This window comes from Acanthochromis polyacanthus, chromosome 21 (assembly GCF_021347895.1).
Source record: "Acanthochromis polyacanthus isolate Apoly-LR-REF ecotype Palm Island chromosome 21, KAUST_Apoly_ChrSc, whole genome shotgun sequence".
Taxonomy (NCBI): domain Eukaryota; kingdom Metazoa; phylum Chordata; class Actinopteri; family Pomacentridae; genus Acanthochromis; species Acanthochromis polyacanthus.
Genome location: NC_067133.1, coordinates 7,047,277 through 7,072,054, shown reverse-complemented (window position 1 = coordinate 7,072,054; position 24,778 = coordinate 7,047,277). Strand labels below are relative to the sequence as shown.

The window sequence follows — 24,778 nt, the reverse complement described above, 5'->3', positions numbered from 1 at the left end:
GTGTGAATGAAATGATAGTGTGCTATCGAGGATGACACCTAGACTCTTTACCTGAGGGGAACAGGAGACCGAGGAGCTGTCAGTGGTGAGGGAGAAACTGTCAGCTTTGGATAGGGTGGATTTGGAGCTGATGAGGAGGAATTCTGTTTTATTAGGGTTTAATTTTAGAAAGTTGGACGTGAACCAGGAATTGATTTCTGAGAGACAGGCGGGAAGGGAGGGAGGAGGAAATGTGGAGTTTGGTTTGCAGGAAAGGTAGAGCTGGGTGTCATCTGTGAAGCAGTGAAAGTGAATGATAAACTTACAGAAAATATGGCCGAGGGGGAGGAAGTATGTAATAAAAAGGAGGGGACCTGGTACAGAGCCCTGGGGCCAACTCTTCTGAATAAAAATAACAAAATAAAAATAAGCTGAAATCAGAGCGGAATAGAAGAGTGAGACACTGAGGCATAAAGTTCTGTCACTCAACTGTCAAATTAAATTTACAGTGTTTTAATTCAGTTGCATTCTGCCTTTGTCACGTGCCATGTAAAAAGTGTGTTGGTGTCACATGTCTATGACGTCCTCGTAATCTGTGAAATGTTCTGGTTCATACTTTGTTGTTTGTTTACTTTATTGGAATACTGCAGTACAGTAAATACACTTGAACTCAGCTGTAATAAAGTGAAACAGGCAGTGTTTCATCACTTTTATTCAACAGAACAAATCTGAAATCCTCAGAAAGTGCATCGATCTGAACACGTCACACGTTAATAACACAATAATTCATCGACAGATTTGTTTTAGTATGGCACACTGTCATTCAGACTCCAGAAAGAAATCTTTTCAGTCTGAGCAGAAACAAAGCTGTAAAAAATGAGCTTTAAAGTTTTACGCTGAGTGTTTTATCGGGTTCTGGAACACAAATATAAAAAGCAGATGAGGTTCTTCTTTGAGGTGTGAAAGATGTTGAATGTTTCCGTCAGTTTTTGGTGTTTTTGTTTCGGTCAGTGTTTCTAAAAGTTCTGTTGAAAAAGCTGAGAGTTAAATCTGCAGAACCGACTGAGACGAATCTCAGCGTTTTCTTGCTAAAGTGCTAAAACATCACGAAAATGTGAAAAATCTGGAATCGGACTGAACATCGTCCTGAGAGTTCCTGTTCCAACAAGCAGAGAACATTTCCACAACGTACGGCAACAGTGCCAACAACTTCTAATGATGTTTCAGAGTTTTCATGTAATGTTGAAAGAGCGTTTTACGGACATTTATCATTTCAAACAATGTTCTGATCAAAACCTTTATCTGAAACATTCAGAGAACGTTGTCAGGAACACAGATCATAGTCCATGAGAACAAAGGAGGAACGTCCTCAAACCAACATTCAAAAAATGTTTCCCAGATGTTATTAAGGCCTCAAGGCAGAACATTCTTCAAAAGACGTTCCTGTCCTGATTTATTAGTAAAGGTAGAACATTCTGGATACAATGTTCTCAGGATGTTAAAGGAACACACTATAAAAATCTAGAAAAAGTTTACACAATGTTCCACAGTGTTCTAAGATAACAAAGGAAAAACATTCTCAAAACAACATTTAAAAAAAAAGGTTTTCCAGGTGCTATTGAGTCCTCAGATGATAGAATGTGTCTTAAATAGAATGTTACTGTCATTAGATTTATTAATGCTGGAACATGTTTCTTCTCAAAGTAACACTTTATGGAACATTCTTCTAAAAAAACGTTTCCACAATGAAATTAAAACACGGATGTTTTCAATGCAACATTCAGAAAACATTAACAACATGACAGAAAGTTCTTTTCCTGTACTGTGACATACTACCAACATTCTTCCTGTAATGTTCTAAAGACGTTCTGAGGATGTTGTTGAGAGAACACGTTATAGAATCTGTAAAACATTCCCACAATGTTCCACACGGTTCCATGACGGCAAAGGAAAAACGTTCTCAGTGTGACCTTCAGTTTTGAAAATGTTAGAGTGTGACGTTCTTTGTTTTCACCAAACGTTTTTAGAACATCTTTATTGTCCTGCCTTTCAGAAGAACGTTCTGGGAAGCATCAGTAGAACTTGGCAGAACCCTCTCAGAACGATTGTGGAACCAATGAAGTTCTAGCTGTGGTGAGTCGAATTCATCTCGTCTCTCACTGGAAGACAAACAGAAATGTTCATAAAACAAGCGGTATGACTGTGAAGTTTTGATTGAACGGTTTAGTTTTTTGATTCTGACATCTGTTTGCTGTTTTCTGATGACAGACAGCCTTCACACTGTCCTGACTGTTGGTCGCTGGTTGTTCTGAACTCACCAAGCAGCTGTGTCCAGGAACGAAGCTCACGCCTTTCAGTATCCGATCCTGAGAACCGCCGCTACCACCGCTGGAACCCTTCCTCATGATACCTGAAGACCAGACACACAATCAGACAAACAAACACACTTTTAGACAGACAATTAGACACGCAATAAACTAGACGAGCCCCCAGTAGAGGGCAGAACCATGCCCATGCATGATACTCTGTATCAGTTTTGATCATCCTACGTATATCCCTTCCTACTTGATCTGCAGACCTCTAACTCCACATCTGAGCAGGGGACCGTAGACTGATCTTTAGTGCCAAGTTTGATTATCCTGACTTCAGGACTTGCAGAGATATCTGAGCGGACATACCCACATACATACTTACCCAGCCAGAAAGCAAAGCGCATGCAGTAACCCCGCTGACGTACGTCAGGCGTGGTTAAATACACAATCGAACACACAGACACACAATCAGGCAAACAATACAACACACAGTCAGACATAGAATCAGACACACAAACAAACACACAGAAACACAATCAGGTACATAATAAGACACACAATAAGATACACAATCAGGTGAGTGCAGGCCGACTGCTGAGTGTCTGCAGGCTGAAGTTCGTCCTCCCACCTGCAGGGGGCGGCAGCTCCAGTCTCTGCAGGCTGTTTTTGCGAGAAGGAGGATAGTTCCCTGACATGGACAGGCGGCGCTGGCGATGGTTCAACATGGCTGCCGGCGGGACGATCCCAGGGGGCGGGACTTTACCCATCCTCTGGTACAACTCCTCGATCTCTCGCTTCTGACTGACCTGCAGGTTCTGCACCTCCACCTGGTGTCTGCAAGGAAGAGGCAGAGTCAGGCCAGAGTTCAGGTGAGCAACGGTAGAAAGTTAGTGAGTGAATCCTGTCTATTGATGATCATTTACACATTACAACTTCCAGATCACAGAGCATAGACAGGTCCAAAAGTTTTAGTCACAGGTGTCTGGAACTGAATGCTGTATTATTTTATTTTAAAAACAACAAACACAAGACAAAATATTATAAAAATGAGACACAAAATGACAAAAGCAAGAAACAAAATGGTGAAAAATGAGACAAACGGCACGAAACAAAACAGGAAAGAAAAAAATTTTTGACAAAAAATGTTAGAAAGCGACAAAAAAATTGACAAACATGAGTGACACAAAAAAACACAAAATGATTCACAAAACAATGACTAAAGCAAAACACACAATGACAAAAGTAAGACAAAAACACAAGTGAGACAAAAAGGAAACGCAAAACGACAAAAGCAATAAACAAAATGACAAAAACATGAGATGAAAGACAAAGGTCAAACAAAAAACAAAAACAGACAAAATATTACCAAAAATGAGACAGAAGGGCAAAAGAACAATGAGCAATCGAGTACTTCATGATCATAACAACTTGACATGGTCTAGAACAGGGGTCGGCAAGTAGATGTGGCTTCGGGCCAAAATGTTTGTAAACAATTGAACAGCAGGCCAACCTACGCAGGGGTGCGCCCCGATTCCGCGAGCGGGGGGGGGGGGGAGGCGATACCGCGAGCAGCGGAGCTTCTACAGCTGATCGCCGCTGCTTGGGACACACGTCTCAATTCTGATCACTGACTCCCGAGACACACACATGTTTTGCACATACTGTTGCTCAGTGAAATCTGGCTGGTACAACCGTGTCCGACCAGTAGCACAAACGCGGAAATGCCCGGCAGCAGCCGACCACGTGAATTTCGTGTTGCGGTGACGGACTGGCTTGGCTCCGTGCCAAATCAAATTTTCAAAATCATCTGGCGGGCCAGATATTATTCCTGACGGGCCAGTTTTGGCCCGCGGGCCGCCAGTTGCCAACCACTGGTCTAGAAATTGTTTTAAATTAATAGTTTAACAAATTTACAATTTGCAGTTAATGTCTTCTGTGTAATTTTTACACTTTGAGGGCTGGACTGGAACCTCTGGAGGGCTGGTTTTGGCCCACAGGCCACATATTTGACACCCCTGGTCTAGAACTTGTTCTGACCAAGCACCTATCACACATGCTGATGTGAGCCTTGAAAGTTTACCCAGAATGCACTTTTTAAAGTTTCCTCTGGTGAATTATCAGAGAACAGAAACACATCCAGGGTACCAATGATTGTTTCTATGACTCCGTTATAGACATTAAACTGCTGCAGTTTTACTGTTCACACTCTGATACATCCCATAATACTGATGATCACAGTTGGGTATGTATATAAACTGAACAGAAACCAGATTTAGTGTTTAAACTGTGACACCTGGATGGATGTAAAACTGATCTTGTGTCAGTTTTTACCAGAACTCACATGTGTTTTTCCTCCTAAAATGTCATGAGTCTATCTGCTGTACTGATGAAGTTCTGAGGCTCAGAAATGATGGAAAAAGTCCATTAAAAAGTGATAAATCTGGATCCACCTCAATGTATTTAAAGGGCGTGGAACTCTGGAAATATTGATAGTATGAAGGTAAAACTTTGATGATTAATAAAGTTACTGTAGATACAGAACCAGATGGTTTTGATGGATTTTTTTCATGGACTCTCATCAGGTAAAGAACGAAGTGATTCATCAGATTGAGGAATTGAATGACTGTTTGATCCAGTGAAACAGCGACACCTGCTGTCCAAACCTGCTGCCGCATTTGCAGAATGAAACACATTCATCTGCTGCTACTGCTTTCCATGGTTCAGAAAGTTAAAACAAAAACTTAAACACTTCTTTTGATTCATGCTAAACTTAAAAAAACGTAAATGTTGAAAGCAAAATTAAACTGTGATGAAGATTTTAAGCTCCTAAAATGGAAAAGAGTAAACTGGAGGGTGTGTACGCCTGTCATCAATCCACCAATCACCTTTCACGAAGCTCCTGTAGCTCCTCCCACATCTCTTCGGACTCTGATTCATCGGAGCTGTAGGTAGCGGAGCGGCTCCATGATTGGCTGAGAGCTGGCCCCTCCCACTGACTGACACTCAACCGCACCCCCCTCCTCCTCTCGTCCTCCTCCTGAGCATTGTCATGGGAACCCAGAGGACGGCCAGCCGGGCGGACTGTTACCGAGCTGATGCTGCTCTCTGATTCGCTCTGCTCCTCCGTGCTGGTGTCAGTGCTGCTCTCTGATTGGCTTTTCCTGGAGGGCGGTGGCGAGTGTGCAGTGGGCGTGGCCTGATCTAGGGGGCGGGGCTCCTGATGATGGACAGCAGCAGCTTCTTTAGAGGGCGTCACCTGGAAGCGACCGACAGTGACGACTGGAGGTTTCCTCACTGAAGCAGAGAAAAAGCTGCTTCAGACTTGGCTCAGGGATATCAATGGAAGTCAGAGTTTGTGTGAAGCTCAGACAATGAAGGACACTTCAGAACATCAACCTCTATGGACAGAGGACAAGAACAAAATCTGGCTGCTGCTCAGAACTAAACTTCCAGATGAAAGTTTGCTAAAGAACTTGTAAAGAACCCTGATGAATGTTTGAGAACATTCTTTGGTCAGATAAAGATAAATTCGTTGGGCTCAGATGGAGTCCAGGATGTTTGGTGTGAACCTGACCAGAACTACCACAGTGAATGCATAGTCCTGACAGTGAAGCATGGAGGTGGGAGTGTGATGATATGGGGCTGCATGAGTGTCAAAGTAGTTGATGACATTTCTTGATGCACCGTGAATGTCTGAGGACAAACCAACATACTGCACAGATAGAAGCCTGTGTGACAGACAGGTGTGTCTTACCTTCATGTTGGGGGGAGAGCTGGGGTGAGGGGGAGACAGGGAGGGACACCTGGACGAGACAAAGACCTTACATTTACCCTGATGTGCACTTTGTTTCTGCATTCCTCAGAATAATTCATACGGTAAAAATAACAGCAGAGAAAACACATTACAGTAATACCATAAAATCAATTTTTAGTTGTAAATATATTCAGATCTACAGAAACTTGATCCCTACCTGACCACAGAAACCAGATTCCTCTAAGGTTCTACCTGTTCTAGTTTCTAGAACGCTGCCAATCAGATAAACACACTGAAAGCTGCAGAGATACTCCAGAATCTGCCACTTGATCTCAGGTGAACCTCTGCAGTATTTGAACAGAACCTGTCCTCGCTCGTTCCTTACCTGAAGCGTGGCTGCAGAGTGGTCGGATGACGCCCCCTGCTGGCTGGCTGATGCGGAGCCTGTTGGAGGTGTCGGGGGTCTAGGGGGCGGTCGAGGTGTGATGGCAGTGGATGAGAGGGTGAGGTTTTGGGGTTGGAGCTTAGGACCAACAGATGGAGATGATGGAGGGGCGGCTGCGGCTTGAGGGGAGGCCAACACCGTGGGTTGAAAGCCTTGGTTGGCGGCCCCAGTGGGAGGCATGAGGGACTGTGCCATGCTCATGGCCAGAGAGAGCACATTGGCCAGAGAGAACAGAGGTTGGTCAGGGGGAGGCCACTGAGGGAGAGGGGCTGGTGGAGAGGGAGAGATAGGGGTGGAAAGGGAGGGATGACTGTGGACACGGGGCAGATGAGGGGCGGAGTTTAGCGTGGGGAAGGTGGAGTAGGGGGGAGGAAGCTGATGATACTGGGGGGAAGAGGTGAGGGGGGAGGAGGGAGGAGCGTCGGGGTAGGGGAAATGGAGGGGCGAGGAGGAAGGAGCGTCGGGGTAGGGGAAATGGAGGGGCAAGGGGGGAGGCTGATATGAGGAAGCTGTGGACGGACGAGTGAAAACATCATGTCAAAAAACAAAAAATGTACATATATGCCGACGATTCCAGCTTCTCACTTTTTAATTGCGTTTACTTAAAATGTTTTATTTCATCTGTTTGTGTCCGGGGACCCATTCAATGTAGCTAACCAAATAAACTAGGCTTATTTCAGTTATCCTGACTTATTATGATCTTATTTTAGATCCCTTCAGCAAAATCATACAAACTAAGTTGCCAGGGGTCTGTCTCATAAACATGCTAAGAAAAGTCAGTCAGTCAACACCTTGAAGAAACAATCAGGCAGGGAATCCCTAAACTTGAGGTAAACTTGAGGAAGTTCAAGTAAATTCTAATTAATTTAATAGAAACTTTAGAGGACTCAGGATGCTTCCCTGACGAACCCCACGCTATTGAAAACAGAAAGTGTAAGTATCGATTAAATGACAGAGCTCCTTTAACTCTAACTCACTTTTAATAGAAAGTTGAAGGGCTCCATGGGGATTCCCAGAGTAATAGTACTAGAGACCAAGAATGAGAGGATTTATTTAAATGTTCCAGGTTCTTTAAGTCTATCAAGGTTTAATGTATAGTTCAGAAGACCCAGGATGCATCCCTGAGGAACCCCACAAATCACAGAAGTCATAAAACGAGAGGATTACCTATTCATGAAGTCTTTAAATTGAAATGCTCTCCATTTTTGTGGTCATGAATGAATATGTTCTCATGTACCTGGTGAGGTGTGGAAAGACTGCGACCTCAGTGGTCTGACAGTGTTCATGGTCTCAGAATCGATGAGGAAGTCAGCTCCCTTCACAGGGGCGGAGTCAGCATTTAAAGTGTCTGATGGGAATCAATTAAAGGAGGCATGTCCCAGGTGATGAGATGAGCGTTGGAAAGAAAATACAAGAGTCAGTGATAAATTTACTTCTATGTCAGAACAGAGCTCTGCATTAAAATTCAGTTTTCTTTACCAGGTAATGATGAAGACGAGAGATTTCTGGAGAGGCCTGGTTCTGAGAGGTTCGACTGCTAAAATCACAAGATGGATGAAAGTTATGAGTCAGCAACAAAAACATGTGGAAGAAGACTAACATATGGAAAACTTCCATCCATTGTCTACATCGCTTCATCCTCATTAGGGTTTCGGGGGAGGCGGCTGGAGTTTATCCCAGGTGACTTCAGGTGAAGGTAGGGGATACCCTGGACAGATCACCAGCCTATCACAGGGCTACACATAGAGACAAACAATCACACTCACATTCACACCTACGGACAATTTAGAATCATCAATTAACCTCAGCGTGTTTTTGGACTGTGGGAGGAAGCTGGAGTACCCAGAAGAAAACCCAGGCATGCACAGGGAGAACATGCTAACTCTTTGGAGAAGGATCCCAGGAAAGTCGGAAAGTGAACCGGGGATCTTCTAGCTGCAAGGTGACAGTGATAACCACCCATCCACTGTGCAACCCGTATATGGATAACCTGACTTATTTAAATGTGTTTGAATGTTGATGTAAAGTGTTTCTGTGTCCTAAAGACGACATGAAGAATCAGAACTTCAGGTACCTGAGAGTTGAGCGCTGTGGATGCGGTCAGGTGAGGTAACCTGTCGGTGTCAGCTGGCTGCTGCCGATGCATCAGTGACTCTGCCCTCTTGATTATGTCATACATGCGAATAATGAATCCTTCGCGTTCTGATGGCAGGATGAAGTCTCTGTGGATCTGAGCAAAGAAATTACATGATACTGTGGACTGAGCTAAACTGGAGCTATAAAGCCTGTCCAGTACTGTGCTCTGATTGGGTGTTGATCCTCACCATTACAGACGCGATGTCTTCGGGATTGTCTCCGTCCAGGTCAAACTTGAACGTCACCATCTTGCTGTTGTGAGTCTGCAGCTGACACTCCACCACTCGGTCTGCCATGTCGGACACCTGAACGAACATGTGGCGTTAACGCTTAGCATGACGTTACAGCTGACAGGTAAATAAGAGTTGATGTGATGGGTAAAGTGACAGGTGAGGTGAAGTGACTGACCCCGATGATCCTCAGACGAGCTCTCGCCCTCCTCCTGAACTGTTTGGCCGCCGCCCTTTTAGCCACCTCCTGGATGCTCTTATCTGATTGGCCGTCGGTCCCATCACTCAGACCTGAGGTCACGTCTGAGGCGTAACTGAAAACAGATGTAAACACAAGATGTTTAAATTTAAAACCTCCAAGCAGCGGTTTCTGGGTGCGTTTTTGCTCCTGTCTCATTTTTCTTCACTGTGGTTCATTTTTCAATCTAAAGTCCTGCAGCTCCATTGAAACAGATTGGCATGAAGAAGGAGGACACAGAAAATTAAAAAGTTTCAAAAAGACTGTCCATCTTTCTAACAGTGTCTTACTTGCACGATCCATTATTTTTTTATGAAATTCTGTCTTTATTGTAGTGAAAAATGAACCGAAGAGAGGAAAAATAGGATCAGAAAAAACCCAACAACTTAATTTAGAGTATAAAGAAAGTGAAGACACGTTTTTGAAGGAGGTTTTTTGGATTAACCTTAACACTAAAGCTTAGTGTGAAGACAGCATTTCTGAATGAGTTAGTCGGTGTGCGTTACCTGTCAACAGGTGATGAGAAGCCACAGACGGATCCCAGCAGTGGTCGCTCAGCGTTGTTGGACACAGCGATGCTCTGCAGACACAAGATGTGATTAAAACTCAACAGCTCATTGTTCAGCTCAGAAATCTAAAATTTGGTTTAAATTTGATTCACCTTCGGGAAACACAAAACGGGAAGTGGCGGAGCTTTGGATCTGACTCGAGTCACAGGGGAAAGAGCCTGAAGTTGAGGTGTTTCCTGAACCATTGGATCAGGGGCGGGGCTTATGACCAGAAGAGGCGGGGCTTCAGCTTTCTCCGAGACACCTGAGGAACTGAAGGAGATGTCCGTCTCACAGTCGGCTGCCATGGAAACAAGGAGGATGAATTTATTCATATTTAAATTTTTTAAAAATACATACTATTCATAAATGATAAAACATGTCATGTTTATTAAAATAATAAAAAACTAATGGTGTAAATTAAAATATTTAAAAATGCATGTTATTGATAATCAAATTTATCACAAAAAATGTTTTAAAATAAAATTGTATTATTAAATGTAAATAAAAATATATAAAATAACATTATCAATAGATAACCAAATAAATACATTAAAAAACAGCAACATTAATAATAAAAAATAATTTCAAATATCTTAAAATGCAGTTTTTTAAATAAATAATCACAAACATCCCAAATGAGTAAAACACTAAATTAATATTCAAATTTTAAATCAACATGTTTAAATACACACTATTATTTGTAGATAATCACAAGTATATCAAACGAAATAAATAAAACTAAAAACCTGCTTTTTGTTATCAATAATTCAATTAAAAACATTAAAAGTGATAAAAACATTAATAATAATAATAATAATAGTAATAATAATAATAAGACATGTAAATAAACATGAAAGGAGCTCACAGGCGACGGAGGAGAACAAGGTGAGTTTAGTTGTTTTGTCGTCTTCGTCTCCGTCTGTCCTGCTGGAGACGCTGCTGATCCCAGAATCCACCTGGCTGCCATTTGACGACACCGCCGATGATGTCATGGACACCGTGGGCGGAGCTTGCGTCCAGGTGGAGGCCGCAGCAGCAGCTGAGTCCTGTTAACAGTTAGTGTGTTTGTAATTGGCTGCTCACTTGTTTATCTGGCCAATACGATGACAATAAATAACCTATCAATTGATAAATTCAATGGTCAGAAAACGTTGCAATCACCCCTTTTTTTTTGTTTTTATAGAAAGTACTTTAAAATCCAATGTTTACACATGGAACAAGTACATATTTAATAAAGATCCAACAAATAAAAAAATGCTGAAAAACTAATGCTAAAAATTAAAGAAACAAATAAGTATCAAATAAACAAAATTTCAAAAGTCCAACAAATAAACATTGCAAAAATAAACATTCAATAAAAATCAAACAAATCTATAAATAAACAAATTTAAAACAAAATGCAAATATCAATGTCAATTTAAAATGAAAAACATTAACAATGCAGAGCTGCAGAGCCTTCCTGCCCTGTTTCCATGACAACAGCTTCAGACGCACCTGATTGACCACCTTTCCAGCAGCAGGTGTGCTTGTGGAAGCTGCAGGCCTCTGATTGGATGGCTCAGCTAGCTGAGGGGCGGGGTCGGGCTCCTCTTTCTGGTGGCTGACAGCTTCATCCAGCAGGCGGCGCTGTTTCTCCCGCTGATGCTTTATGGCCGTCACTTGGAGTCGGATCGCCTTGGCAACCAGCTTGTAATCGGCCTCAGACAAGAAGCCCAGAACCACCTGAGACACAGAGAGACATGGGTGAGGTGGACGGGAAGGTTGTGGTGCTGTCAGGGTGCCGGCATTGCAGGTACCATTTCCTGGGCCACCTCCTCGGGGACGTCCTTGTACAGCTCGAACAGGAACTCGATGACGTTGTGGTCTTTGTATTTTCCATGAAGCTTCTTGTTTCCGTCCATCCGGAGCCACAGCTTCAGCGCCGCTTTTGAGCCATTGTCATCTTCGGCGAGCTCCACGTGGACACCGGGCGTCTCCTGGAAGAACCGATGATTCAGCAGGTCCTGAACCGTGAACCTGCAAACGAACCAACAGCCAAGTGATGTCCAACCCTGGACTGTCCCACGGTTTTTACAGAAATTGAACTAACCACAGACTCTAAAATATTCCGTCTGCATTTCCAGAACTGCAGGACATTTGGGAACCAGAACAAACGCAGCAATCAGGAATTTCAATGTTGTGAAGTGTTTAGGACCTAAAAGGATTGTGAGATATTAAGCATTGGGCATTGAGGAATGAAAATACTGTGGAGACTCTGGGGACTAAAATGTGGAGATAGGGGGGAGATAAAATGAAGTAAAATTATATGAAATGTTGTCGAATAATTAGGATCTAGTATGAATGAGGGCTATTCAAAGACTAAAATGTGTATTGGGCACCGGAGAACTAAAATTTGTGAAACAACTGTTATATACCAAGAGCATTTGGGGTCCACAATAAGTGTGTGGGAACTAAAATGGTGCAGGGAGTTGGGGAACAGAAATGTCTGCATGGAATTTAGGAACTAAAAATTGTCTGTCTTTCAGGAACTAGTTTCACGGTGTGTTTGGGATACAAAATGCACACAGGGCGTTTAGGAACTGAAATTACATTGGGGAACTACACTATGTGCAGTTAATCAGACTAGACACTGGGTTTTCCTGCTGCCCTTACAGGCAGTGAACTAACCACAGACCTCTCGCTGCTCTTGGTTCGGATGCATCCCTCGATGATCTCCTTCAGCTCTGGGACTTTTACTTTGGAAATACTGTCCGGTTTGATTCCCTGAGAGACAAACAGACCGTCAGAGGTGTGGACTAGAACAGGAAGCAGGCGGTGCTTAAGTGGGCGTGGCCTTACTTTGGTGACCTTGCGGTAGATCTGGGCAGCATTGTGACATTCAGAGTACGGATACTCGGATGTGGCCATCTCCAGGATGCACATACCGAAGGCGTAAACGTCCACGGCCTCGTCGTACTTCTCTTCATACATTTCAGGAGCCATGAACTCTGGAGTCCCTGAACCCACCACAAGTCACAACATTAAGCTTAATCTCCTGGATTTTATTAAATTCAGCTCATGAAGGACCACATGCCGCCTCTTACCAATGACACTCTTGGCAAAAGACGCCCTCTTGAGCGTGGCGAGGCCCAGGTCTCCGATCTTGACGGAGGCAGTGGGTCCGGTGATGAAGATGTTGTCACATTTTAGGTCTCGGTGCAGGATGGGAGGGCTGCGTGAGTGCAGGAACTGAAGCCCCTTCAGGATCTGGAAACTCCAACGCTGCAGCAGCTTCAGCTTCATCTGACGGAACCTGCGCAGGTACCTGGACAGGTTCAACATGAAGAAGTTAGATCAGGTGAGGCGTTCAGGAACCTCGATCAAAATGGTGCATTAAGGTACGAAAATGAGTGCTGAGTGTTTGGGACCTAGCGTTTAGATTTTGGGAACTAAAACGAACGTGGAACATTCAGGCTCTAAAACGTGCTGGATATTGGATTATTAAATTCTGTGGAAATTTTAGGAACTAAAATGAACATGTGATGCCGAGGAACTACAATGTTGGGGAAATTATGGAAACTAAGACAAACAAGAGGTGTTTGGGAACTAGAATGAGTGCTGCACATTTGGAAACTAAACTTAGTGCAGCACATTTGGGAATCTTTGTATCATTGATCCATGAAGTTTGAACATTATTGTTGATGTTGGAATCAATGAAAAGACTGAATATTGATAGAAAAGATGATTTCATCAAATGAAATGTGAACCCGAAGTGGGTTCTGGTTTTGGTTCTGATTGTGGACTCACGTCTTTAGGGTTCCGGACGTCATTAACTCCGTCACCAGGATGGTGCAGCGGTGTCCCTTCAGCGTCGATTTCCAGGAGTCAAAGAACCGAACGATGTTTGGATGCTGCAGAGCTTTGAGCATCTCGACTTCCTCACTGAAACGCTGACGCTCAGCTTTGGTCAGACGATGAGTCTGTTCACGAAAATATAACAAAGTTAAACAAACACCAAATGAAAAAAAATTAAATATTTTAAAAAAGACAACAAAAATACAATTAAAAAAAACTCAGTCTAATAATGTAAAATTAAACAATAATTATCCATTCGTTGTTTCTTATGTATTCCCTAATCATTCCTTTAAAATCACTTAATTATCAAATTATATCGATTAATAATTATTGATATTAACATTTATTTCCAAAATGCACCCTAATAATCCAATAACTATTAATCTACCACCCACTGATAATCTAATAATCTAATAATAACTGATTTCTAATTTAAACCAGCAAACAAGTGTTTTGTGTTTGGAGCTGCTGACCAATCAGAGCGAAACGTAGGTAGGACAGGTGAGTGTTTTATGTAAGCGCACCACTGAAGTGACCTTTGATCTGCTCCACTCTGTGTGTGTGTGTGCGTGTGTGTGTGTGTGTTATCACCAGCAGCCTTCTGTCCAATCAGATAGAGTGTTTGGTCCAATAAACTGCTGAGTCACTGTTCACACTTTATCTCTGTCTCACACACACAGAGTTGTTGGTCTGTTGTGTTTACAGCTGCTGAGACGATTTAAAGGTCATATTAAAAGAGCAAACAAACACACAACAAAGACACAAAATCACTGGAAAGAGAACAAAACTGAATTAAAGACACATTTAATGAACACAAACTGAAGCAAATCGGCCACAAAAACGCATGAAACAACTCAAAACAAACACAAACAGACGATGAAAGAAGCGCTAACTGGGCTAGTAGTAGTAGTAGGTGCTAAAGGTGCTAAGGAAAAACTGCATCAACAAAAACAGGCTCTCTAAGGAACCGCTCGAAAATTTTTGATCAGATTGTTAACAGATAATCGATTCATTTCTGAGAACAAATGATTGGTCCAGAGTAAACTCATGTTCAGCTGCAGCTCTGGTTTCTAACACCTCTAACAAACACGAGCACCCTTTAAGGAACCCCAGAATGAAGAACCTCCTGTTAAATAAAGAGATTCTACAGCTGGTGATTGAGCTCTGTAGAAACTTTATTTTTCTGATAACAGCCTCTTTTCCATTGATCCCATATCAGAGGTTAATCAGTTTTCAGTTCACTGGTCAGAAAGAACCACTTCTGACCCACAGGATCAATAAACAGCAGCAATAATCAATCATATGGTGTTAAATATTCACCAACACTCATTTACTTCCTCATTCTGAACCAATCAGAGCCCTCGACCGACTTTGAGAGCCAATAAAACCATAAAAACTGATAAGTGTGTTGAAGTCAGACTCCAGGAAATAATCACAGATTCTACATGTCTTTGTGCAAATGTTATCTAAATCAAAGAAAAAAACTTTTTAATCAAAAAGCAAAAATAATTAAAATAGTTAAATGAACAAACAGTAATTATGTATTAAATAAAATCTGAATTTCAATTTGTAATTTTATTATCTAGAGTGCACATTGCAAAATCAATAACATGTTTATATTCATTATATTTTGGTTGTAAATAGAAATTGCTGTACTTTAAAAAAATATTATTTTGTTTACAGCAGCTAAAAATACCAACAACAATACACTGTTTAAAAATCTCGTTAAAAATAATAATTTCAATGAAAAACTAAATAAATAGTCGAAATAAAATGCAAAAAAATAGTTACACTAAAATATTATTTTGTTTTCTACATACAAGAGTTTTAATTAAAAGTTGTAATTATCACATGACAATTCTTAAAAAATCTCACAACAATAATAATAATTGAGTTTTAAAAATAGAACATGTTAACATGTAAATAAATGATAACCTCAAGCAAAACAGCTAAATAAGTGGATTAAATTTATCATAATGAATAATAAATAATTTCATTGTAAAAACTATTTGGGCTTTTGTACAAAATAATTACTATAAAAATTGTATATTATTTCTAATATCTTTCAGACATGGTGGATCTAAACTTTCATTGTTCTTGTTTTCATCACTGAAAACGCTGTTAGCTCATGTTAATGCTAACGCTAAGAGAGCAAAATGTCTGTTAATGCCGAGTCACATGGGCAAGCAAACGCCTGTAACCATGGTAACAGTAAAGATGGAGCCCCCTTAACCACGGTAGCTGTAACGATGGTTGTGTGTAGGTTGTGTACTGTAGCTCACATCAGGCCACCTCCAGTGTGTTGTGTGTGCATGTTATATGTGTGTTGTGTGTATATTGTGTGCATGTTATATGTGTGTTGTGTGTATAGTGTGTGTGTTATATTTGTGTTGGGTATATGTTGTGTGTATATTGTGTGCATGTTATATGTGTGTTGTGTGTATATTGTGTGTATATTATATGTGTGTTGTGTGTATATTTTGTGCATGTTATATGTGTGTTGTGTGTATATTGTGTGCATGTTATGTGTGTTGTGTGCATGTTATATGTGTGTTTTGTGTATATTGTGTGCATGTTATATGTATGTTGTGTGTATATTGTGTGCATGTTATATGTGTTGTGTGCATGTTATATGTGTGTTGTGTGCATGTTATATGTGTGCATGTTATATGTGTGTTGTGTGTATATTGTGTGCATGTTATATGTGTGTTGTGTGCATGTTATATGTGTGCATGTTATATGTGTGTTGTTGTGTGCATGTTATGTGTGTGTTGTGTGTATGTTGTGTGCATGTTATATGTGTGTTGTGTGTATGTTGTGTGCATGTTATATGTGTCTTGTGTGTATATTGTGTGCATGTTATATGTGTGTTGTGTGTATGTTGTGTGCATGTTATGTGTGTTGTGTGTATATTGTGTGCATGTTATTTGTGAGTTGTGTGCATGTTATATGTGTGTTTTGTGTATGTTGTGTGCATGTTATATGTATGTTGTGTATATATTGTGTGCATGTTATATGTGTGTTGTGTGTATGTTGTGTACATGCTATATGTGTGTTGTGTATATTGTGTGCATGTTATGTGTGTTGTGTGTATGTTGTCTGTGTTGTGTGTATATTGTGTGCATGTTATGTGTGTTTTGTGTATGTTGTGTGCATGTTATATGTATGATGTGTGTATATTGTGTGCATGTTATATGTGTTGTGTGTATGTTGTCTGTGTTGTGTGTATATTGTGTGCATGTTATGTGTGTTGTGTGTATGTTGTCTGTGTTGTGTGTATATTGTGTGCATGTTATATGTATGATGTGTGTATATTGTGTGCATGTTATATGTATGTTGTGTGTATATTGTGTGCATGTTATATGTATGTTGTGTGTATATTGTGTGCATGTTATGTGTGTTGTGTGCATGTTATGTGCGTTGTGTGCATGTTATATGTGTGTTGTGTGTCTATTGTGTGCATGTTATATGTGTGTTGTGTGTATGTTGTGTGTATATTGTGTACCTGTAGCTCACACCAGGCCACCTCCAGTGTGTTCTCTGTGTCCAGTCCTTTGTAAACCGTCTTGAAGGATCCTCTTCCGATCTCGATGTTGAACTTCAGGAATCGTCCGTCCGGAGATGAAGCCACCGCCCGTGTCTCCTCCTCATCTCGCTCCGCCTCCTCCTGTTGCCACAGCAATGCCTCCCGGGTGGAGTCGGACAGCGTGGCCCCCGTCTCCTCCCCCGAGTCGGAGCTGGCATCCTGGCTGTTGGCGGATGTCATGGAAGCCTCCTCCTCTTCTTCTTCTTCGTCTTCTTCATCTTCTTCAGGTGTTTTTCTGGCACCATGGTCGGGGGTCCTGGGCAGCATCACCCCCCTACACTAGCTGTGATGTCAGAGTGGGCGGGGTTCTGGGTGGAGCTTTATCTAAAAGAGAAGTAGTTTCATAATTTTATTCATTTAAATTGTTTAATTTTATCTAACATAACTCAGAATTTCATTAGAAATATTATTGTTGTCATTATTATTATTGTCTTCTGACCTATTTATTAATAACAAAATAATTAAACTTTCGTATAATATATTTATCATTATTGGTATTACATTTGGTATCACAGCATATTCATTTACTTCTGTGTGTTAGTTTAATGTAGTTTATTTGTTATATTTTATTAAATAACTCATAAGTTTAACTGATATTTTGTTATACTAACTATATTTTTGATCAGTACTAACTTAGAATATATATAGTCTGTATATATAAATATTTTATAATATATTATGCATCATATTTATGACATTTTTATTTGTTCTTGCCTTTGATTCAATTTGATGAGAAAGCTGTGTTATCATTATCTTTTATTTTCTATATATTTTAGGTTATTTTATTTTTTTCTTAAATTAGCTCAAACTATAAACTTCCCTTAACTTGTAAATATATATTATATTAATATTATATTAAAGTTATTGTCAGTTGAGTTGTATGATGCGATATTGAACTGTATGACCCGATATTATCTTGTGTGATTCTAAGAGTACTGTGTGTGTCTATGGTTGTGTTGTGTTGTGTTGTGTTGTTTTGTGTTGTACTCACTGTGTGTCTGTTACTGAGACTGAACGGAAAAACTGGAACCCGTAAAACCAGAACAGAAGAAACCAGAACCCAGCAGCAGATTTGAACTTTAAACTGTCAGTCAGTTAGTCCTTCTGTTTCTTCTTCTTTCTTCTTCTTCTTCTTCTTCTTCTTCTATCCAACTCATCTCCCCTCGAGCTGCAGTCTTCAGAGCTCTATCAGCTGAGAACAGACGACACGAGCCGCAAGAAGCCCCGCCCACCGCACACCGCCCACCTGTCACCTGCCTGATAGTGACACGAGCTCAGCAGCTGCTCTGTTGTCACTCTGCATGACGTCACACCACACCACAACATTATCATTATTATTATTATTTTTTTTTATAAATTGATAGGTTTTGTTATGCCCTGGGTTTGACCTGTCAGGCTGCTGCTCTCTGATTGGTGGAGGTTTGTATACCTACAAACGCTGCTCAGGGTGAAAAATCTTATTTCAGAAAACGTTCATTGAAGGTTTTTGTTTGTTTGTTTGTTTTTCCCCCACATTTAAAAAAAATCAAAAGGAAATGAAGGAGATAAATATAGAATAGTTTGCATTGTTTTAGTGCTGTAAGCACACACGATCTTTCACTATATTGATTATATATTTGAAATATTTTTTGTGCATTTTAAAAAATGTCTTCATTATTTTAAGAATAAAATTTTAGCATAATTTATTCTGTATATTGTTAAGTATGTTTAGTATTTTTGATATTATAGTAAGATTGTAATATTGGAGTAATTTATTGTAATATATAATCATGCTTAACGTTTTTGCATTTTAGGTTTATTATGTTCTGTTAATTTTCATTTATGGTCATTTCTAAGATTTATTTATTTGTTTTGAAGATTTTAACACAAACACTGAATGATTTTATCCTCTATGTTGTCATGTGGCATCATTTCCACCGGTGGGCGCTGCTCTGATCACATGACCTGAGAAGATCAACCACATCACAGCTGATCAGACCTTTTTATTTTAAATAAATGTAACGTAATGTAATTTAAAATTTAATTTGTTCTTAACTAAAGCACTGAAATCCTGCAGACAAAACACTGACTCCTCTGTTGTTTGTTTATGTATTTATTTATTCACAGGACAGTGCGTCACTCTCTCATCTGTTCCTCCTTCCTCTGTCATTCTGCTGCTGCTTCTCTGTAAAGGATCAACAACATGTGAGTCTGAATAATCTGTTCCTTTATTTGTTTGTTTGTTTGTGTCTGTTGTTGTGATTGTTGTTGTTTGTTGTTGTTGTGTTGCTCTTTCTTGTCTGTTTGTTGTTTTTGTTGTGTTTTTAGGCTGCAGAAAGTCGCTGTCTGAAGTTAACAACTGACCGAAGAATTTAAAAAATAAATAAATAAATAAAAACAAAGTGTGACTATTTAAAGTTGTGTTACTCCAACGAACACCAAGGATGAAGATGAACTGACGTCAAAATTGTGGAGCGTTTTAATGTTGACTTTTTCTTTCATGTTATGTAGCTGTGAGCAGATTTAACTTTCTTTCCTTTCATCTGTTTTTAATCCTTGCAGGAGGATTAATGTGATTATTCTTCTTGTCGTCATCCCTTTGTTTCCTCGTCTTATCCTCCTCCTATAATCTCTCTTCTGTTCTCTGCTGCTGCTTTAGGTTCATTTCATCACATTTAGTTCTAATATTTAGTTTTAATGACAGTAGTTGATCGTAAACATGATGGTTCATACTCTTGTGACCAGAATTACTTGGTTAACATTTATGCATAAACAACATTTTATTATAGACACAACTTGATTAATTGTTGATTCAGTGTTCTGTTCTTAACAAATGTATCCATCAATAGATCTGATTGGTTCCATTTCAGGTCAATAATCTCAGTTCAGGTCCTGATTTGTCTCAGTGAGGTTTGATAACAAATTGGTCTGAGACTTTTATTAAATTAGTTTAAGGTTTGACCATTTCTGTTCCAGAATTTTTTAACACTTGTGTCGTCCTGTGGGTCAAAGTTTCCCCGTTTTAAAGTTTGAAAATGGGGGGGGGGGGGGGGAGTATTTTCATAGTGAAACTTCTGGTGTTCACATTTTCAATATTTTTGGGAAATCTTTGAACATTTTTTGGTAGGAAAAAAAATGTTGAAAATATTTCTTTCAGAAGAGTCACATAAAAATCAACCAAAATCCAGCGAAGTTCATCGGATTTTGGTTGATTTTTATGTGAATGTTCTTAATTAAAATAAGATTTTTTTGGAGACTTTTACTCATTTTTTGAAAATATTTACAAGAATTTTCTTGCCAAAATTTTTTTATTTTTTTATTTTTTTAAAATAAAACTTTTAAGGGAAATGTTGAAGGAATTATTGGAATTTTCTTCCTGAAGGTTTTGCAAATTTTCAGAAATTTGGGGATTTTTTTGCTGAATTTTGGGATTTTTTCAGACAAGAAAACAGTATTTTTGGTACCTGTAAATGAGGACAACAGGAGGGTTAAACCATTATCTCTATTATTGATTGTAACTGTTGATTAATTCTGCTGTGAATTGTTTTATTTTATGACTAGCAGAATATTGATCACCTGGTCTGATTCCTCCTTTTACCTGCTTTCCTGCAGACAGGCTCCGCCTCCTTCATGATTGGTTTGAAAATGGCTGCCAGCAGGTGAACATGATGTCCCACTCTGAGAGCCCGCCTTCTTCTTCTGTGGTGGATGTTTCATCACAGTGGAGGCTCCTCCTCCTCCTTCTGATCCTTCTGTTACCTGGCCTGGTGATGACATCATCACCGCGGTCCGTGGCCCTGTGGCACCGCAGCAACAAGCTGTCCAACATCAACGTCTGTCACTGGTCTAAGATGGCAGACGGAACTCTTACGGTGCGCTGCAATGGATTCAGACTGACGGAGGTGAGTTTACCTGATCAGCCTTCAAACAGTTGGCAAAGTTGCACCTGCTTAGATGTGTTTGTGTCCTCAGGTACCTGTCGGCCTGACCAATCGCACCACTCGTCTGTTTCTTAACAAGAACTTGATCAGTTCTCTCCCGGCTGATTCGTTCTCTGACCTCTTCTTGCTCAATGAACTCGACCTGTCACACAACCAGGTACACACACCTGTCCACATCTGTAGGGTGATGCTGGTTCGTTCCCTCACTGTGTTCTGTCTTCTCTCAGCTCTCCTTCCTGGAAGTCGGTTGTTTCAATGGTTTGGCGTCCTCTCTTCGCTTCCTGGACCTGTCGTCCAATCAGCTGTCATTGTTGGATCCGGCAGTGTTTGATGGGCTGCAAGTTATCGCGACTCTCACACAGAACCCGTGGCACTGTGACTGCAGAATGCAGGTGAGCTCCACCTGTCCGGGTGCAGAGATGTGTTCACGGTCAGTGTTAACAGCTTTCTGTTCTGTCCAGCTGTCGATGCCTCGGTTGGATCTGGACTCTGCCTCTCTGGCTGAAGTCATCTGTCAGACCTCTGACCTCCCAAACCTCGGTATGCTTCCAGCCATCACATCACATGACCTGACATACTGTGATGTCATGTGTTTGTGTTCCATGTTGTCACCCTGTATCTCTGTCTGTGTGTGTGTGTGTGTGTGTGTGTGTGTGTGTGTGTGTGTGTGTGTGTGTGTGTGTGTGTGTGTGTGTGTGTGTGTGTGTGTGTTACAGGAGCTGTTGGTCTGCCGATGCTGTTGCTAATGGAAGACTGGGATCTGTGTCGTTCTGTGAGGAGAACCCATGACTTTCTGGCGCTGGTCACCATGTTCCTCTGGTTCTTCATGCTCATCTCCTACCTGATCTACTACATCCGGGAGAACGAGGCTGTCGCTCACCAACACCTGGAGTACCTCAAGTTCCTGGAGATCCTGCATCCTGCCTGTAATTGAAATGCATAAGGAACTCCCCAAGGACTCCTGGGATCTTTCCAAAGAACAATAGAGCATCTCTACAACTCCTTCATGACTGGAACTCCCTTAAGTACCTGTAGAAACCGGTAACCTATTAACAAATGACCAGCTCCACTTTACGTTCCAAAGAATTCCGAGAATGTTCTGAAGACCCTTTCGAAATTCCACAAGGAGCTTTATATCCTAACCAGAGCTCATAGAACCACATGGAAGACTCACCAAGGACTGACTGGAGAAGCTCAAAGACTGGGATCTCTACAGTGACACCTGAAACATCCTCAATATACAATAGAGCTTCTCTACAACTTTATCAACAATTCCTAGAATCTCCTCGGGGACACTAGGTCTTTCTGAAACAAACCTACAGCCTTCTAAAGAATGATCGGGTCCACTTCAAGGCCCAAAGTTCTTCTGCAGTCTTCTAAACCCCATTCAGCATTCATAGAACCAAATGATGGACCTTTGAAACTGCCTCAAGTAGCTGTTATGTTCCAGTGGGACTCATGAAACCTCCTCCATGACCCTTAGATATCGGTCAAGGAAATCTCAAACCTATTCAACTCTTATAGAACCACATGAAGAACTCAAACACCTTGTAGACCTGAAAACTACTTATATGGCCATAGATCTTTCTAAAATAAATCTGCAACATTTAGGAACCTTTAAATCTAAGGAGTTATGAATCCTCTTCAGGACCTTGACAACTTCTGAAACCTCCTCAAGACCTATTAGAGGTCCTTTGCAACATGTTGAACCTACTCACAGAACTTAACCTTCTGAAATGTTCCTTTGGGATTCTTGGAACCTCTTCAATGACACTTTGAGAATTTCTCAAGAAGATTTGTATCCAATTTGAGACTTACAGAACCACAAGAGGAACTCCTCAAGGGCCTGTGAGAATTTTTCAAAGACTGTTAGAACCAGGAACCAGAGGTAACCTAGAGCTTGAGGAAAACCCTGTAACCCTCTCACTTCACTCCAAGGTCCTTAAATTACTTCAAGGAATGAAAAAACCTTCTGGTGTCCCAAAAAAAAAACACATGGAGGATGCTAAAACCCTAGTGAAGAACCTATTAGAGCTCCTCAGTGATATCTGGAATCTCCTTTGTACCCTTTAGATCATGCCTGATGAACTTTGTATCTTTGGAAACCTGCTTGAGGACCTTCAGATACACCTCAAAGAATTTAATTTCCTTCTCAAAAATTTTCAAACGCACAACATCATTTGAAGGACATCTGGAACCTTCTCAAGACCCTGACAGTTCTCCAAATGTCTCTGAATTCTCCACAGAACCATGTAAAAATTTTCTTTTTAAGAACACCAGGAACTCCCTCAGACTTTCTCAAGGACTCCTTGAAATTCTTGAATAACATCGCCAGTGTGTTCAAGGACTGTTGGAACCTTTTTGGGAACCCAGATCTTCTCCAGGTTTCCTGACACATTAGATTTACTCAGTCATTCAGTGTTTCTGTCTGATTATTGATCCTGTGAGAGTAAACTAAACCTTCGCTTCGTGTGTGAAATAAAACCTCATCAGCAGGATTTAGTTTGTCTATATCGCCTCAAACGGCGAGTCAAAGTTCAGTAGAAAATCAATTTTCATTCATTTTCATAACTGATGTATTATTTAAAAATAGTTGCTGCTTCTCCTAGAGTTTTATATGATAATAAACTGAACATTTTGAGCTTTTAGACAGAAAAAGTTTTAAAATGGGGAGACAGATTTTTAACAGAAGCCATCTTCAGATGCAGAAATGGAAGGAAAAAGGATTAGTTTATTAAATAAAATAATCTTCAACGTGTACACTACCAGTCAAAAGTTTGGACACACCTTCTCATTTAGTGGTTGTTCTTTATTATCATGACTGCTTACATTGTAGATTCTCACTGAAGGCATCAAAACTATGAACACATATGGAATTATGTAGTAAACAAGAAAGTAGGGGAATAAGTTAAAACATGTTTTATATTTTAGATTCTTTTAAATAGCCATCCTTTGCTTTGATTTCTGCTTTGCACGCTCTTGGTATTCTCTCGATGAGTTTCATGAGGTAGAACCTGAAATGGTTTTCCAACAGTCTTGAAGGAGTTCCCAGAGGTGCTGAGCACTTGTTGGCCCTATTGCCTTTAATCTGCGGTCCATTTTAGTTGGGTTAATATCTACACAACATAATGTAATTATTAAGCTTTTTTATTATGGGAAATAATTAATTTAAAGCTAAAATTTTGACTCTATGAAATAAAAATGACAGCCCAAGACATGCAGAGATTCCCTGGATCTCCTCTGAGCAAGCTTTCATCCTATTTTTTACTTTTATGTGCTTTGCATTATGTTTTTATGTTTTGCAGAGTTTAGAGTTTGTTCTTTCATCAGAAACACTCAGAGCTCAGCAACTTCACCAATCAACTCTTATGCCTTTTGCTCATGTTGCTTCTATTACAGTCCTCATAACATGCCATGTTGATGCACCTAAACACATCATCAGTGATGTTCTGAAGCTTGTGTGTTGGTAAAAATGTATTTAAAATTAACATCAGAATCACTGAGAATTAAGTTTATTCTCTCTTTGTTGTTTTTAAAACATGCAAATTGTGTCTTTGTCCTATTTTTTTAAAGTCATTTGGAGGATTGTAAAATACATATGTATACACAGTGCATACAAAAGCATGCATCTTCAGAGAAATTCATTTTCCAAAGTGAAACAACTGTTTTGCTTCTTCTCCTCACATTTATATAGATTCTATAAATCTATAAATATTTTAAATGGAGTCATACTCAGACCCGTAAGGTGTTTGCATCAAATAGTTTTGTTAAACAGAACGTAGTGTGGGTTTTG

General features: G+C 40.3%; 2 protein-coding genes across 3 annotated transcripts; one reads left to right on the top strand and one right to left on the bottom strand.

Annotated features, from left to right (window-relative positions):
- Positions 1–674: 674 nt before the first annotated feature.
- On the bottom strand, positions 675–18,326 carry LOC110965911 (serine/threonine-protein kinase WNK4-like). 2 transcript variants are annotated; one of them, XM_022215108.2, is made up of 22 exons: positions 18,057–18,326; positions 16,985–17,389; positions 13,432–13,604; positions 12,729–12,949; positions 12,484–12,641; positions 12,320–12,408; positions 11,442–11,661; positions 11,140–11,367; positions 10,511–10,691; positions 9,756–9,943; positions 9,601–9,674; positions 9,035–9,170; positions 8,815–8,931; positions 8,565–8,720; positions 7,970–8,027; positions 7,728–7,838; positions 6,431–6,999; positions 6,046–6,094; positions 5,177–5,585; positions 2,920–3,125; positions 2,298–2,389; positions 675–2,138 (listed from the first exon to the last, which is right to left on the bottom strand). In XM_022215108.2, the coding sequence occupies exons 2-22, from the start codon at positions 17,330–17,332 to the stop codon at positions 2,136–2,138; spliced, it is 3,786 nt and encodes a 1,261-aa protein (XP_022070800.2). In that variant the 5' UTR covers positions 17,333–17,389; positions 18,057–18,326; the 3' UTR covers positions 675–2,135. The 2 variants fall into 2 exon arrangements, with proteins under 2 accessions (XP_022070800.2, XP_051797237.1); XM_051941277.1 differs by lacking the exon at positions 18,057–18,326 and having other exon boundaries at positions 13,432–14,184; positions 16,985–17,118.
- Positions 18,327–18,657: 331 nt separating this feature from the next.
- LOC110965908 (leucine-rich repeat-containing protein 3B-like) lies at positions 18,658–24,229 on the top strand. Its single transcript, XM_022215104.2, has 7 exons — positions 18,658–19,062; positions 19,172–19,249; positions 20,657–20,946; positions 21,017–21,142; positions 21,213–21,377; positions 21,447–21,525; positions 21,702–24,229. The coding sequence occupies exons 3-7, from the start codon at positions 20,710–20,712 to the stop codon at positions 21,917–21,919; spliced, it is 825 nt and encodes a 274-aa protein (XP_022070796.2). The 5' UTR covers positions 18,658–19,062; positions 19,172–19,249; positions 20,657–20,709; the 3' UTR covers positions 21,920–24,229.
- The last annotated feature ends 549 nt before the right edge of the window (positions 24,230–24,778 follow it).